This window comes from Sabethes cyaneus, chromosome 3, assembly GCF_943734655.1.
Source record: "Sabethes cyaneus chromosome 3, idSabCyanKW18_F2, whole genome shotgun sequence".
In the NCBI taxonomy this organism is placed as follows: domain Eukaryota; kingdom Metazoa; phylum Arthropoda; class Insecta; order Diptera; family Culicidae; genus Sabethes; species Sabethes cyaneus.
In genome coordinates this window covers 198,514,439-198,531,670 of record NC_071355.1, presented here as the reverse complement: position 1 = coordinate 198,531,670, position 17,232 = coordinate 198,514,439, and the positions used below count along the sequence as shown (strand labels likewise).

The 17,232-nt window shown below is 42.4% G+C and overlaps 2 protein-coding genes across 2 annotated transcripts in view; both read right to left on the bottom strand.

Moving 5' to 3' along the window:
• Positions 1 to 17,232, bottom strand: part of LOC128740581 (protein sax-3-like) — a 115,151-nt gene that overhangs the window by 80,276 nt on the left and 17,643 nt on the right. The window contains exon 3 of the mRNA XM_053836139.1: positions 13,572 to 13,674. Coding sequence (XP_053692114.1) covers positions 13,572 to 13,674 — 103 coding nt within the window. The remainder of the gene's footprint in view (positions 1 to 13,571; positions 13,675 to 17,232) is intronic.
• Positions 2,493 to 3,440, bottom strand: LOC128739210 (collagenase-like). The gene is made up of 3 exons (XM_053834648.1): positions 3,396 to 3,440; positions 2,956 to 3,331; positions 2,493 to 2,899 (listed from the first exon to the last, which is right to left on the bottom strand). The coding sequence occupies exons 1-3, from the start codon at positions 3,438 to 3,440 to the stop codon at positions 2,493 to 2,495; spliced, it is 828 nt and encodes a 275-aa protein (XP_053690623.1).

Below are 17,232 nucleotides of genomic sequence, written 5' to 3'. Positions count from 1 at the left end.
AGACAGACAGACAGACAGACAGACAGACAGACAGACAGACAGACAGACAGACAGACAGACAGACAGACAGACAGACAGACAGACAGACAGACAGACAGACAGACAGACAGACAGACAGACAGACAGACAGACAGACAGACAGACAGACAGACAGACAGACAGACAGACAGACAGACAGACAGACAGACAGACAGACAGACAGACAGACAGACAGACAGACAGACAGACAGACAGACAGACAGACAGACAGACAGACAGACAGACAGACAGACAGACAGACAGACAGACAGACAGACAGACAGACAGACAGACAGACAGACAGACAGACAGACAGACAGACAGACAGACAGACAGACAGACAGACAGACAGACAGACAGACAGACAGACAGACAGACAGACAGACAGACAGACAGACAGACAGACAGACAGACAGACAGACAGACAGACAGACAGACAGACAGACAGACAGACAGACAGACAGACAGACAGACAGACAGACAGACAGACAGACAGACAGACAGACAGACAGACAGACAGACAGACAGACAGACAGACAGACAGACAGACAGACAGACAGACAGACAGACAGACAGACAGACAGACAGACAGACAGACAGACAGACAGACAGACAGACAGACAGACAGACAGACAGACAGACAGACAGACAGACAGACAGACAGACAGACAGACAGACAGACAGACAGACAGACAGACAGACAGACAGACAGACAGACAGACAGACAGACAGACAGACAGACAGACAGACAGACAGACAGACAGACAGACAGACAGACAGACAGACAGACAGACAGACAGACAGACAGACAGACAGACAGACAGACAGACAGACAGACAGACAGACAGACAGACAGACAGACAGACAGACAGACAGACAGACAGACAGACAGACAGACAGACAGACAGACAGACAGACAGACAGACAGACAGACAGACAGACAGACAGACAGACAGACAGACAGACAGACAGACAGACAGACAGACAGACAGACAGACAGACAGACAGACAGACAGACAGACAGACAGACAGACAGACAGACAGACAGACAGACAGACAGACAGACAGACAGACAGACAGACAGACAGACAGACAGACAGACAGACAGACAGACAGACAGACAGACAGACAGACAGACAGACAGACAGACAGACAGACAGACAGACAGACAGACAGACAGACAGACAGACAGACAGACAGACAGACAGACAGACAGACAGACAGACAGACAGACAGACAGACAGACAGACAGACAGACAGACAGACAGACAGACAGACAGACAGACAGACAGACAGACAGACAGACAGACAGACAGACAGACAGACAGACAGACAGACAGACAGACAGACAGACAGACAGACAGACAGACAGACAGACAGACAGACAGACAGACAGACAGACAGACAGACAGACAGACAGACAGACAGACAGACAGACAGACAGACAGACAGACAGACAGACAGACAGACAGACAGACAGACAGACAGACAGACAGACAGACAGACAGACAGACAGACAGACAGACAGACAGACAGACAGACAGACAGACAGACAGACAGACAGACAGACAGACAGACAGACAGACAGACAGAAATCCATTTTTATAGGTATAGATTGTTTTCCATGCAAAAACCTACGACAAGAAAGAAAAAATGGCGATTTTTGTAAATTCTATTGTTTGAATTTCCATTTCTGTCAGGTATTAATGCGATGATGCTCTACCGGTCAAAAGACGTATTGACCATCTAGGATATTTTTGTAGGAACGGAATCAAAATTGTCTTCAAACATGCACATCTAATTGATAGCCAAACCAGAGGGCTTGTTGTTGAAGGCACGAGAAAGAGAACGATGTCCTTCCGCGTCCATAATTTTGACTGGTCTTCCACTACCTTGCTTGCAAATAGTTGTTGGGCATCTTATGATATGGTAAATAGTCGAAGCCGCAACATATTCGCTTTATAAATGTTGTACCGTATACTTTTTGCCGAGTTTTTCGTGGCAGTTCGTATAAGTGTACAAATCGCTCCCGACATGCTTCTTGTTTCGACGCCATTTTAAGCAAAACTAGGTAAGCATAAATAAAACAAAAAATATTGAAAAAACAGAGGAGAGAGAGAGCATACATACTCTCATTTCTCTCTGAGCTCGTTTGTTGTTGAGTGTAGGGGCCGCGAAAAAATTTCAAAATTTTAGTTGACACCCGTTATTTTGTTTCCTTACTGTTTACTTAACTTTAAAAAAAGTTAGACTTCTTTGATCTATGTCGATTGTGGACAATAAAACCAACCTTTTGCAGGCAAAAAATTAAAATTAATTTAACCACGTGTTCAAAGATTTTTCAAAAACCACCAGAATAATTAAAAATTGGCATGACAGTTAATAGGCCAATGACAGGAAATCATTTATACTTTGCGTATAACGTAAAATAAAAGGTTCAAAATGCTTTAATTCTTTGTTCTTTGCACGATATCTTAGATTCCGGTCTGGCCAGTGATCCACGAGCGGAAGTGAGTGGTTCGTACGTAGCCGGACGGATGTCCGGCCTTGCATCCGGCCGATGAAACGAACGAAGCTACACCAATTTGCACGCTGGCGCCACCCTCCTGAATGGTTAGTGGGCCACCAGAGTCGCCCTGGCAGGTACTCTGGTCCGCGTCCTCAGCTCCGGTACCGCAGATGGTCGACGGAACCACAACCGATGATCCGAACACCGCAGCACAAGCTCCGTTCGCGATGATACGGATATTTACCCAGTTTTTAATCGGCGATATGGGGCCAATGTCGCTAGTGCGTCCGAATCCGGACACGGTCGCAAGATAATTAAAGAACGTTTCTATGGCACGATCGGCAGTCGGTAGGTTGACCGGTTGAATGTTCTCTGCGGATTACGTTTTCAGCTCAGCGCCTGTAACTTTAGCTAACAAAATGACTCACGTGAAAAGGCTACCGGTCTATCGAGTCGGATCAGGCCAATATCATGGTTGAGGTTAGTGGGGTTGTACGATATATGCTGGAAAAAGTTGGTGGAGTATCCTAGCACTTCGGGGGCAGCTGACACAACGGTTCCCATGACAATTTCGAACCACTGAACGTCAGTCATACAGTGAGCAGCCGTCAGGATCCACTCGTTAGAGAGCAAAGAACCACCGCAGGCTCGAACATCGCCGCTAGTAAATCCTTTCAGGAACACTTGGTACGGGAACTGACCTGGTGAGGCCGGAAATCCGTTGACAATACGGACATGGCTCCTGGCGGCAAGATCCTGAGCGTCACGGACGGTAACAGGACGCTGGAACGGAAGCTGAGCCGCCTGGAATCAAGTAGATTTGTTATTATCACGCTTGAACACTTAGCTTTGTTCACAATATTCTTGCCTGGGCCAGGGCCAGGCTGGTCATCACAGTAAGTAACAACTTCATTATCGACGATCGATTTTTTCCAAAACACTACTGAACGGTTATCAAACAGTAGCGAAATTCTTTATATAGGGTGATAATTTCGCTAATCTTCACGACGGTTATTAACTTATTTGGATAAGTCTTTTGATTAGATTAGGACGCATAATTCCGAATGTTGATTCCATCAATATCCGGAATGGATAGTGTGACGATTTCATTCAGCAATACGATAGCCAGAGTTTGATTAGATAAGTCTCCATTGAAGTCACAAACCTCTACTGATTTGAAAATTTTTTTTTAAATCCAGAAATACGAGAACATTCATGTTTCGATTGATATCTTTATTATAATATACTTGGCGGAAATTTTCATGTCTTAATATGGTAAAATCTAATGCATTTTCCATACTGAAAATGCAAAGTGTTATACGTTGATAAATTTGGTACTTTCCGAAGTAATGAGAGAAATCCAAGATTGCATTGTACACAAAAATTGTTACCATGAATAAATTACTTTGTTTCCTACCTATTTATTTAACTAGAAAATGCTGCGTGGTCCAGCGCAGAACTGGGTCGACGAATTCAAGTCACCAGCGTCATCGATTAATCTGCAATTACAATTGCTATTGCCAACCTGTTCCAATCAAACAATCGCAGGCTAAAGGGCAGGCATACTGGTAGCGACCAAATAGTACTTGATTTGGCACGAAGGAGAAAAGACTTTTTACATTAGCGATTTTTGGTCGCATATAATTAAATATTATAGTTCTAACAAATGGTAAATTAAATACCAATTAATTATATGTACCTGAGCCTAAAGTTAAAAAAGTGTAGCGTTAATATAGTTAAAAAAATAGTTTTATAAGCCTGAGTTTTAAGTAGACGTTTTTTCGTGAACGAGAAATTACGCTGCACTACGTTGGGAGTAAGCCGGAACTAGGCTGATTTTGTGCCTTTAATTAAAGCAATTGGCACATACATTGATTAAAAACTGAAATAACATTTCAAAAATTATACAAAGTTTAGCCGATATAGCGTTGTTGCAAGTTATTCCGCTGCACAGTGGCGCCAAATCACAAAAACGCGATCATTAGCTAGTGCGTAAAATATACGTAATTTTTCAAGGGTGATGTTAGCCGAAATTGAAAAAAAGAAGGTTTTTTGAATGGTGAGACATTTTTTGACATATTTCATAACTCATTAAATATGCGTTCTATTGACACACAGTCTTTAGGGAAAATGTACATTTTAATATACCGAATAGAACATTTGAAAGCAATAAAAAATCGTGTTCAAAGTTATTGTGCTAACGAGATTTTTGAATGATTTTTTTAAATAAATCATTATTTTTGGCCACCACTAAGAGATAGATTATTACTGTATTCATCAAAGTTAGAATGCTTAATTTTTTTGGACGCATTATAAAAACAAATGTTTGTATCACCGTAATAAGGTAATTTACGGTCACACTCATAGTGCAAAAAGATGCGCTATATTTTATTAGTAGTGTTCCAAAGACACCACACTCAAAAAATTACGCATTTTTTGTGTAATGCTTAATGATTTTGCATTTTTGCGATTCGGCACCTCTTTGCACTGTTGTAAGTTACCGTGCTAAGATTAGCCATAGATTATTTGCTGTTTTTATCTAATATATAGGAGCCTTGTTTGTAACCAAAACCAGACCTATGATAGGACACCATGTTTTCGTGGTAAGAATCGCATTGTAGTCTTGCAGTCCGTCCGTGCAGTACGAATGATCATGTAAATTTTGGTGTCGCCAGTATAAAATAGTTTTGTGCCAAACGGTAATAGCCGGGAAAGGTAATTTATGTACTGCGAAAACAATAAAGGTGCGAAAGTGCTACCCTGAGGAACACCTGAGCAATTTTCAAATCAATCAGATTGAGACGATCTTAGTTTTAGAACCATTTTGCGATCTAGTAGATAAGAACCAAGCCATGCTATAAAACTAGCCGACGCTCCAAGTTTACTAAGCTTAGCTAGCAGAATATTATGATCGACACGGTCAAACGCTGCCTTCAAATCATGTTATACTTTTATATTTCAATATTATTTTAAGTCACTATGGTATCTTCAGCGCTCTCTATAAGCATAAGAAAGTTTATAGCAGCGAAAGGGAGCGTGCGCTCTGCTGATAGAAATCGTTAATTTGTGATTTGTTTTCCTCTAGTTTGAAAAACACTACAAAAGTTAGTAGGAAAACCATCAACAGTATGCTAATCGTGTGTGCGCAAGGGGTTTCCAGTAAGTGCGTAGTAGGATTCATGTGGATATTTTCAGCCTACTAAGTGGCAGTCTGAACAATATTCATGAATTACGTTGAAACTATATTTATTCGAGGTAAGATTTTCATACCAATTGGTTGGATAACATTTCTCGATTAATTATTCAAATAGACCTATGTGACAATAAGAGATTCTCTTCGCGTCTCCTCTCTTCCGCTTTCCATGGCTACGTAAGTGCATATAAAAGCAAACTAGTGACTCCGGCAACCGATTCATGCAAAGGCGATTTGTTAAAATGCATCAATATCGCCGTAAAAACGGAAGAGAGGAGACACGAAGAAAATCTCTCATTGTCACATAGGTCTATTTGAAAAATTATCCGAGATTTAATGAATATCTGAGTGCATTGTGCTCTTAACAAAACGCTATTAAATTTGAATATTATAGTCGCGAGAAATGATGAAGTGGTTGCGACTATTTTAGGCCTATTTTTTATTGTGGTGTCTGTGTGGTTTGAATTTTCAGCAGTCCGAACGCCCCTCTATGATACAAACTATAACAGTTATAAAGCAATCCCCCGAATAACTCAATGGGTGGAACTGCGCGTGCGCCCACCGTAATACTTTAGTTGCGCAATTAACAATAAAGCTGATTTTTGGCATATTGTTGGGGATTATCGAAGACTTATCGCTTAACAAAAACCAGCTATATCCTGATAAAATGCGATAAGCAAACAGCATCACCCAAGGGTCTATTCGGTGGATTACTGTACTTCAACAACAGACCAAAAGGCAGTTCAAAGTGGTTTATGTGTCAATATTTTTGATGTGTTAATTGATCATTGAATATAGCCAGTTTTGCAGCCACAACAGCTTGCTTCTGGCTTCTGGTGACATTTATTCGTCCATGTACACTAGCGTCAGAAGCAAGTGGTTGTCACTCAAAAATTTAGTATAGGTTTTCAATCAATATGCTAGAAGCGTTCTTGGCGCATCTGCCACGCACACTTGTAATAGTGTAAATGAGGACCTCAGTTTGTTTAGGATGGGGTTAAAAACAAGATTAATTTTCTGCTGCTGAATGAAAATTGATTTATATGTTGATATCAGAACGGAGTTTTTGTGTTCCTTATATATGAAAAGAAATTGAATTGTTCTATGATACAGTATTAACTGGAAACTTGATCTGGACCTGAACCAGGACCTAGACCTGGACCTGGACCTGGACCTGGACCTGGACCTGGACCTGGACCTGGACCTGGACCTGGACCTGGACCTGGACCTGGACCTGGACCTGGACCTGGACCTGGACCTGGACCTGGACCTGGACCTGGACCTGGACCTGGACCTGGACCTGGACCTGGACCTGGACCTGGACCTGGACCTGGACCTGGACCTGGACCTGGACCTGGACCTGGACCTGGACCTGGACCTGGACCTGGACCTGGACCTGAACCTGGACCTGGACCTGGACCTGGACCTGGACCTGGACCTGGACCTGGACCTGGACTTGGACTTGGACATGGAATTGAACTTGAACTTGAACTTGAACTTGGACTTGAACTTGAACTTGAACTTGGACTTGGACTTGGACTTGGACCTGGACCTGGACCTGGACCTGGACCTGGACCTGGACCTGGACCTGGACCTGGACCTGGACCTGGACCTGGACCTGGACCTGGACCTGGACCTGGACCTGGACCTGGACCTGGACCTGGACCTGGACCTGGACCTGGACCTGGACCTGGACCTGGACCTGGACCTGAACCTGGACCTGGACCTGGACCTGGACCTAAACCTGGACCTGGACCTGGACCTGGACCTGGACCTGGACCTGGACCTGGACCTGGACCTGGACCTGGACCTGGACCTGGACCTGGACCTGGACCTGGACCTGGACCTAGACTTGGACTTGGACTTGAACTTGGACTTGAACTTGAACTTGAACTTGGACTTGGACTTGGGCTTGGACTTGGACTTGGACTTGAACTGGGACTTGAACTTGGACTTGGACTTGAACTTGGACTTGGACTTGAACTTGGACCTGGACCTGGACCTGGACCTGGACCTGGACCTAGACTTGGACTTGGACTTGGACTTGGACTTGAACTTGGACTTGAACTTGGACTTGGACTTGAACTTGGACTTGGACTTGAACTTGGACTTGAACTTGGACTTGGACTTGGACTTGGACTTGGACTTGGACTTGGACTTGGACTTGGACTTGGACTTGGACTTGGACTTGGACTTGGACTTGGACTTGGACTTGGACTTGGACTTGGACTTGGACTTGGACTTGGACTTGGACTTGGACTTGGACTTGGACTTGGACTTGGACTTGGACTTGGACTTGGACTGCAGGAAATGTGTCGCAAAGGAGAGAAGGTTTGGAAGATTCTAAGCGGAAAGGTCCAGTTTTTTCACAGCGATGGAGCGACCTACGAACTGGGAACGGTTGCTGAGCAGAATGCAGAATCGCGTAATAGATTGGAAGACGATCATCGAGGACACGAACGCTCAGGTCGGTAGGGAAGAAATGTATAGACCGGTGCACAGTGGTTCAAACAGCGAAATACGTGATCGTGTGATATTGCGCCAGAACGTGAAGTTTTGCACATGTAGTGTCTTTAGGAACATTTCTTGGTATAATAAGCCCCTTCTTGTGAGAGAAATCTTTGGGCGATTGATTCCCTTAGAAGTGAGATACGAAATTTATTTTCTCATATATTCGAGATACAGGTGTGGTACTTTCGGCAAAGTTGTTGTAAATATTAATACAAACAACTTTGTCAAAGACACCATACTTGTATCTCTTCATGGAAATTATCTATGAAGCGTTATTCGTGGACAAACCCTTTAAAACAGTTTTTAAACCCTGACTTATTCTGGTCAATTTTGACGTGTTCATAGTGTTCTAGAAAGTTGTTTATCTTGCTAAAATCAACGTTTCTGTAGAACATTATTATATGTTATTTTTCTAAAGTTTCGGAGATTTTGAGCTTTTTTGGTGAAAAACAGTACTTCTTTGAGCTTAAATATTTCCCAAGGTGGCAAATGGTGGCAGATCAAACAACTCCTACCTAAAAGTACAACAAAAACCCTGTAAAAGCAAGTGTCAATTGACTGTATCCGTTTCTATCCTCAAAAGTTATAGTTGTTTTAAAAATCCATCTCAATCATGTTTACAGAACAATTAAACTGTACTTCGGATGCAATAAACGCCATTTTGTTTACGTTGACAATCGCTTTCTAACAAGTTAAGGTAACAACAATTTTTTCGCCTATTTCTGATTCTAAAATTAATGTAAACTTAAAATGGACGCAATTAATAAGAGAAAAGCTTCCAAATAACTAACTTAAGTCTATTTTGTTCAATTTTGCATTGGTCTCTCCTTCCGCATTTTTTCAAAACAACATTTGATGATGAGTCGTCTCACCTACACCTTTATTTAACATAATTAACTATATATGACGTACTGCTTATTTAGTCATTCCGAGAAAATTCGGTCTTTCATGACTCGGCCTTTTGTGACTGTTGTTGAAATTCGGCCATTTGGATTTCGGCCATTCGTGATTCGACCATTTGTGTTTCGGCCATTCGGTACCAGCCAGAGGGTGTTCTTATGAAAAGACATCAATCGAAGGAATTGAACAAAATAGGCATAGGTAAGTTATTTGGAAGCTTTCCTCTTATTAATTGCGTCAAATAATTTTAAGTCTACATTCATTTTCGACTCGAAAATAGGCGAAAAATTGCTGGTAACTTAACTTGTTAGAAAGAGATTGTCAACGTAAACAAAATGGCGCTTATTGCATCCGAAGTACAGTTTAATTGTTCTGTAAACATACAAACGGATACAGTCAATTGACACTTGCTTTTACAGGGTTTTTGTTGTACTTTTAGGTAGGAGCTGTTTGATCTGCCACCATTTGCCACCTTGGGAAATATTTAAGCTCAAAGAAGTACTGTTTTTCACCAAAAAAGCTCAAAATCTCCGAAATTTTGAAAAATAACATATAATAATGTTCTACAGAAACGTTGATTTTAGCAAGATAAACAACTTTCTAGAACACTATGAACACGTCAAAATTGACCAGAATAAGTCAGGGTTTAAAAACTGTTTTAAAGGGTTTGTCCACGAATAACGCTTCATAGATAATTTCCATGAAGAGATACAAGTATGGTGTCTTTGACAAAGTTGTTTGTATTAATATTTACAACAACTTTGCCGAAAGTACCACACCTGTATCTCGAATATATGAGAAAATAAATTTCGTATCTCACTTCTAAGGGAATGAATCACCCAAATATTTCTCTCACAAGAAGAGGCTTATTATACCAAGAAATGTTCCTAAAGACACTACATGCGAAAAGCTTCACGTTTCGGCGCAATATCACACGATCACGTATTTCGCCTTTTGAACCACTGTGCGGTGGTAGGACCCCATAGCCTGCACACCGACACGAACAATCTGTAAACTTCGCAAGTTTCGGAAGCCTGATGATCCGAAGCACCCTTATCCCACGCAAAAATATCCATAAAATCACCTGGAGATCTCCTGACGCTCGAATACTGGATGAGGCAGTGCCTTCTTTGGAAAACTTAGCTGCCTCCATCCTCGAAGATAATTGGGGCAGAATACGCTCAGCCATCGGAGAAGTTGCTACCGTAGCGCTAGGTGAAACCCCGGAGTAAATAAAATGATTGGTTTGATGGGAAATGCCAACCAGTGGTAGAGAGGAAAAAATGGCTTGGAACTTCGTGAAGAATTGGAACAGCTAGGCGACGAACTATCAGTTCTAGATGAGTTTTTTGGGGTTGCTGGTGACCGCAGAAAACAATACTGGCGGCGCATTTAAGCAGGAAATCGCAAGACGCTATTATCAAGAAGCAAATACTGCCATACGAAGCATACAATGTACAAAACCCTTATTAGATCGGCAGTTCTTGAAGTTATAATGCAGTTCACGTAGTACATACGCGACCTTGCCGTGTTCGAGCGGAAGGTTGAACGGACGATATTTGGTGGAGTACAAACTTAAAGCGGAGAAAGGTGAATGCGTATGAATAACGAGCTACGAGAACTGCTTGGAGAGATTCTTATCGTACATCTGGTGAAAGCCGGTAGGCTTCGGTGGGCCGGACAAGTCGTAAGGATGCCGGACGATAGTGCGACAAAAATAGCCCTCTTCAACAGTCTCGTCGAGCCACCCCGGCTCTATGTGGCTAACGACGACACCGATCACATGAACTGATTTCCAAGCTACCTTCACCAAAAATGAAAAAAATGATGTTTTCCTTCAACAAGCGACACTCGTCATTACTAAATCGCTGCACATTCCTTCAGTATTTTTCTTTGTTGCAGAATTTTGAATGCCAAGCCGATTGTCACCGAGACAAAGGGAATGTCAGAATCCGTAAAGCATATAGCTCTCAACCTAGCCCATTAGGGTAAAACCAGAGCTGCAACGAAGACGACACTTGTCGACTGAACACGTTGGAACTTTTATACAGTGTTACAAACGCACCGGCTAGAACCACCCGCCAGCCATCCCCCCACAATAGTCACGAAAATGCTGACCAGATGCAAAGCAGTACGGATGTTTTTGTTTCAGCTTTTTCTTCTTTGTTTTTTTTTTCATCAAAGCGAACAACTTTTGTACCTACGCATACGGAAAACTCGAGGGATGCAAATCCGTTATCTACGCAGGACATGTTGACAGTTTAGTCGCTGGAATTCATTGCCGGGTTTGCCGTTGGTTCTGTGTTGGGCATGTTTCATTTGTTTGTACTTTCGTTTCATGTGACTTTTAATTTGATTACATTTCACGAGAATAGAAAAAAAACTGTACTCGCACTTTGGGCGATCAACGCCCGCCGGAAACGAAGTTTATTTTTGGTGTTAGATTCGAGAATCGTTTTAGAGCTGTGCAAAAAAAGGGTCCTTCGTTTGGCCGGATTCAACCATGCAAATCGAGCTCGTATGTATTCGTACCGGAGTGATGCAAACGAAAATGCCCCATTACGAAATCCTTCGATAGAAACTGGTGCCAATGAGGGTGGACGGTTTTCGATTGATTCTGTTGAACTGAGGGAGCTGCTTCCAAATGCATTTGCACTTAAGCCGGTAAAATTCTCAACTTCCACGTAGTGTGTTTTGCAGTGATGAGATTTGGTTCTTCATTAGAATGTTTTCTTTTGTGCGGAAGAATTGGAAACAATTTTCTAATTGTATTCGTTTGTCATTAGAATTAAAATCCATATGTTGTTCCCATTAATACGAGGAAAAAGTTTAGCGCATCTTAAAAGTCATTTTTATATTGCTAGGCTATTTTTCTATTCGATTTCTGCCGACATGCTCTAAAAAGTACTACCCAATGAACTGAAGCAAATTTCTGTGCATACAATTTTCACTTTCGGTCTGCCGGGACCGTTTCCAGCGGGTCTCCACCGAGCCAACACGTTCCTTCGTTCAGCTGTGAAAGTTGGCGAAAAAAGTTCAAGATAAAAATGCAGAATGCAAATTGTTAGTCCCAATTGGAAATCTTTTCTGTCGGCGGGAAATCCTTTTGTGCCCATATCGGTACCGACGCAAAACTAAACTTCCTGTTAGTGTCGTGGCAGCTTCTATTGTAGATTGGTCCTGGGACCAGTCAGTAGTGTCAGCACAGGTCTAGCATACATAATACGTAACGTACTGTTAGGGCCAGTAGAAAAAAATAAGAATGAGCTACCAACTAACGGCAACGAGTTTTGCATTCACTATCGCTATGAGCAAGAAAACGAGGAAAATGGACTGGAACACGATGGTTTCAGGGAGGATGAGGTACCGACGGCAGAGGGGAGGTAATGTTCTCGATGATTGGACACCAGGAAAATAGCAAGTGCACTAGAGATAATACTAGTTTCAATCGGGTACGCTTGATTTCACTGAAGCAATCGGAGTTTTCTCGCTCAATTGGCCTCACCGGGATTTCAGCAATTATTGCAGGATTAAAACGATACCAACTATTAATTAATTGTATATTCTACTCGGTTTTCACTCGGCTTTGAGCTCTAAAAATTTAATCGATTTCTCTGTGGAAATATTGACCTTTTGCATTAACGTAATCATCAGTTATTTAAAACCTTTCTAACGACAGCGAAAAGAGAACAAAGTAAAACAAAACAATAAAGTGCAAAAAATTGCAGCTATAAAGTTGATTCATCGCCGTGCTTTGAATTGAAAATGCATAAAATGCGGAACATTAACAACAGTTAAAAGTTATTTCCACCCCACCACCGGCTTTTTCTCCCCAACTTTCCAACAACCCAGCCAGTCGGAGCTGGTTGCCGTCACGTGTAGCGCCGTGAAATCATTTGAAAAATTAAGAGCGCACACTTTGCCGAGTTTCTCGTTAAGAGACCACTTTGGCGCATTCATCTGAATACGCACTATGAATGCTTAAATGCCGCACGGTAGCAGGGGGGTTCCTAGTTTTGTTGAAATACGAACGAACGAAGGAAGCATCCAAGGTCTTCCCTTTATGAAGCGTTAAGAGAGTGGAAATCTTTCCTCACCGGGGAGACTCTTCCCTTCTCGGACAGAGTAAATTCAAAACTCACCGTGTAGATTGTTTTCAGTAATTTATATCCCCCTTCGGATACCTTGGCACAACTAGGTTAGAACCGAGCGGCAGAAAAAGATCCACAACCCCCTGCTGCCGGCCGGTGGTGAATCTGTACACTTCTCAAATAAAAAGCCCAGCAACTGCAGCAGCAGCAACCGTGCACAGCAAGAACCTCTTATTCCGTTAGCCTGGTTGCAGTCGTCGTCGGATGCCGCTTTCTTCTATTGAGGTTTTATTTTTTAATTTTCGAAGTACCTTGGTACCTACATAGGTATAACCCGGAAAAGACTCACCTGCTACTTGTAGAGTGGCGTTTCGGCTACGAGCCACCCCATTTTCGTTCTTCGCCTCGCACCAGTACACTCCGGCGTCGCTTTCACGGCGCGAATTTACGACCTGCAAAGACACAGCGCGGAAAAGCGAAAGTGGAAATGAGTCAATGAGCAGAGGTAAGTAAGGAAACTTTTGCCCTCCCGAGCGCAGCCTGAGATGCCGTATGGCTTGTGATAGTATGCTCGAGAGGGAACTTAGGGAGGATAACTTGAGAATATGTTTTGATAAATTAAACTGAACTGGGTGCAGAGTTGTTGTTGAGTTATCATGAAGTTGCTTTTTAACATATTTATTTTACAAGATATGAAAGATAGATAAAACATAAAATAGATGCTTCGGTCGATCTTTCGACTTCGAGGGAATAGTAATTGAATGAAACCAAATGAACTCGAATTATTGGAAAAAACGCCACATTTTTTTGAATTTTGATATGTTTTTTAAGTGAAACTTAATATAAAGGGAAAGTATCGTCTATTTCAATTTCAATTTCAAATTACGTGTTATTCACATTATAAAATGTCGTAGCGAATGTTGCATACATATAGCCTTATTTATTACATTTGGCCCAAATCAAAATCAAAGGAGCTCATTTGTTCACAACTTCTTACGTTCTGTATTGGAATGTATTGGAGTTCGGGCAAGTGCAATTGTAATCCGAACTTTCCTTTCGCTAATAACTTTCCCGCTTCCAGCTTGGCGTCTCCACGTGCGTTTTTCGGAACTTTGTGCACACGCCAATGACGCGGATGATATTTGCGCGTATTATCAGAATGGGCGAGATTTAAGGACTAAAGTAAGCGATCTCTTCCTTGCATCTAATGATTGTCACTATGATAACTGAAACTGGTTTGGGAAGCCTGCATCGAATCCCTCCAACTGTTTGAAGCCGCCTTCAACGTGTATCGTTATGATCGTAACTCGAAATAGTGTCAAGAGTAGTTCTGTAGTTTACATCCCACCTGGTAAAAGCAAGATCGTCTGGTTCATCGACGAGCAAATCCTCTCAATCGGTGAATTACATAATAAACAGTGTTTAGACGAAAGAATTTTCATTTGCAATGACTAATTTTATAGCCTGGATTGGACTGTATCATTGGACCAGAAAGACGTGGATTATATGACATTGCGGTTTTGCGATGCTGTATGCACTTGGTTGAAAAAAAATCTTCCCAGAGGTGTAACCCAGAGGTCTTTTACAACCTGCTTAGACTAATGGTGAACTGATCAGATTGAAATGGCAATCGAAACTCAAAATGTAAGGTACTTCGTAAGCAACGAACACCACAATAATCGCGCTGTCAAATATGCACCAAAAAAACTTTTGGTACGAAATACCAAGACGAATGGCATAGACTCTACCATTCCTTGTAGTGTAATCTTGAGCGAAAATGATCATCAACTGTTGCCTAAGCAATTTTCTTTCAGGTTTGGCAGTGGCTATATCACACAATTACTTAATCACTTATCCTGATGTGATGATGTGATGTGATATCAGTCTACAATTTCTCGATTGTCCCACACTTTCCAGGTCACGCTCCACTTGGTCTAACCATCGAGCACGCCGCGTATCACTGCGTCTGTTACCAACCGGATTCGAGGTAAAAACCATTTTAGCGGTTATTGTCTGGCATTCTCACAAAATGTCCCACCCATTATAGCCTTCCAGCTTTAGCAACTTTCTGGATACTGGGTTCACCGAAGAGCTGTGTTAGCTCGTGGTTCAGCCGTTCCCACATACACCGCCAAATATGGTCCTAAGCACGTAACGTTCAAAAACTGCTAGTGCTTTCAAGCCCCATCGAGCATTGTCCACGTTTCGTACCCGTAGAAGACTACCGGTCTTATTAGCGTTTTGTATATGGTACATTTGGCACGGGGGTGAAGCTTACAAGACCTTAGGGTCTTGTGGAGTCCGTAGCAAGCACGACTTCCGGTAAGAATACGTCTGCGTGTTTCTCTACTGCAGTTGTTATCCGACGTCATCAACGACAATTCGTCAACCACCTCGAACTCATCTCCGTCGACTACCATACTATTGCCTATGCGAGCACGATCGCGCTCGGCTCCTCCTGCTAACAGATACTTGGTTTTGTACATATTTCCCACTAACCCAACCTTTACTGCTTCACGTATCAGTTTTGTATACTCAGCTCAGCAACCGCCCGGAACGTCCTTCAGACAATGTTCACATCGTCAGCGAAACAGATAAATTGGATGGACTTATTGAAGATTGTGCCCCACATAGTTAAACTCGCTCGTGTCATGACACATTCTTGCGCGATTTTGAACAGGAGACAAGAAATACCATCGCCTTGTCGAAGTTCCATGCGTGTTTCAAACGGGCTTAATAACGCGCCCGATATCCTCCACTGCACACCATCCATCGTGGCCTTGATCAGTCTTGTCAGTTTCCCGGGAAAGCCGCTTTCGTCCATAATTTTCTATAGCTCTTCACGGTCGATAGTATCCTACGCGGCCTTGAAATCTTTGAATTGGAAGTGGTGCGTAGGGACTTGATATTCACAACAATATTTTGGAGGATCTGTCACAGCACAAAGATTTGGTCCGTTGTCGATCGCCCGTCCGCAAAACCGGCTTGATAACTTCCCGCAATTCTACTAGCTAGCGTCGATAGCCGGTAAAAGATGATCTGCGAAAGCACTTCATAGGCGGCGTTGAGAATGGTGATCGCTCGATAGTTTTCACATTCCAACTTGTCACCCTTCTTGTGTATTGGGCATACTGTAGCACACAATCTGATACTGAAATAGCTATGTCGGGTGTTGATCTCGATATTTTTGATATCATTCCCGATATGATCATCGCTAGAGCCAAGAAATTGAAGAACCCCTCAGTTGAACTTTTACCCGCATATTCCCTGTATTTAAAAAAGGAGAAAAGGGAGTCGTAAGGCACTACAGAGGTATTACCAGTCTGTAGTCTATAGTGTAGTCTTTCTGCTGGATCAAAGCATTTAGGAATCATCGCTAGCATTGTAATTCTGAACAACATCAAATCCACCTTTTCGCGCGGTTAATGACGGCTAATGGGTACACTTTTCGACAATGTTTATTTACTTTTGCGAACTCCGCTCACGTACGCTTGAAAGTTCTACAAAAACAATCAAGGCTGGAAATACCAACCTGACGTGAATAAAGTTTCCGAAAGTTGTACCCACTAGCCACCATTACGCACGCGAAAAGGTGGCTACTACATATGGTGCATGGTTTCTTGGTCGTTTTGCCCGCCCAATTAGCTCCGTGGAACGATGCTGGCCTATCAAGCCAGTCGTCGTATTTTTCAGATCGCACTTTACGTGTCAAGTTGCATTCTACAGTTTCAAGTATTACTTCTAGTATCCCGCAAGATATTAACCAGGGGCCTTTGCTATTCACCTTATACTTCCACGACATTGCTGTTGTGCTTAACTCGGGATGCACACCGGTAAATGTCGCCGATCTAAAGATCTATGTCGTTGTAAAAGCTACGGATTGCAAGCACTATTGGATATCTGACTGGTGTAACAGAAACAGACTCACAATAAGCATTGCTAAATGTGTGATTATAACATTTTACCGCTGTAATTTGCCCTCGTTTGACTACCGGATAAACCGAGTTATT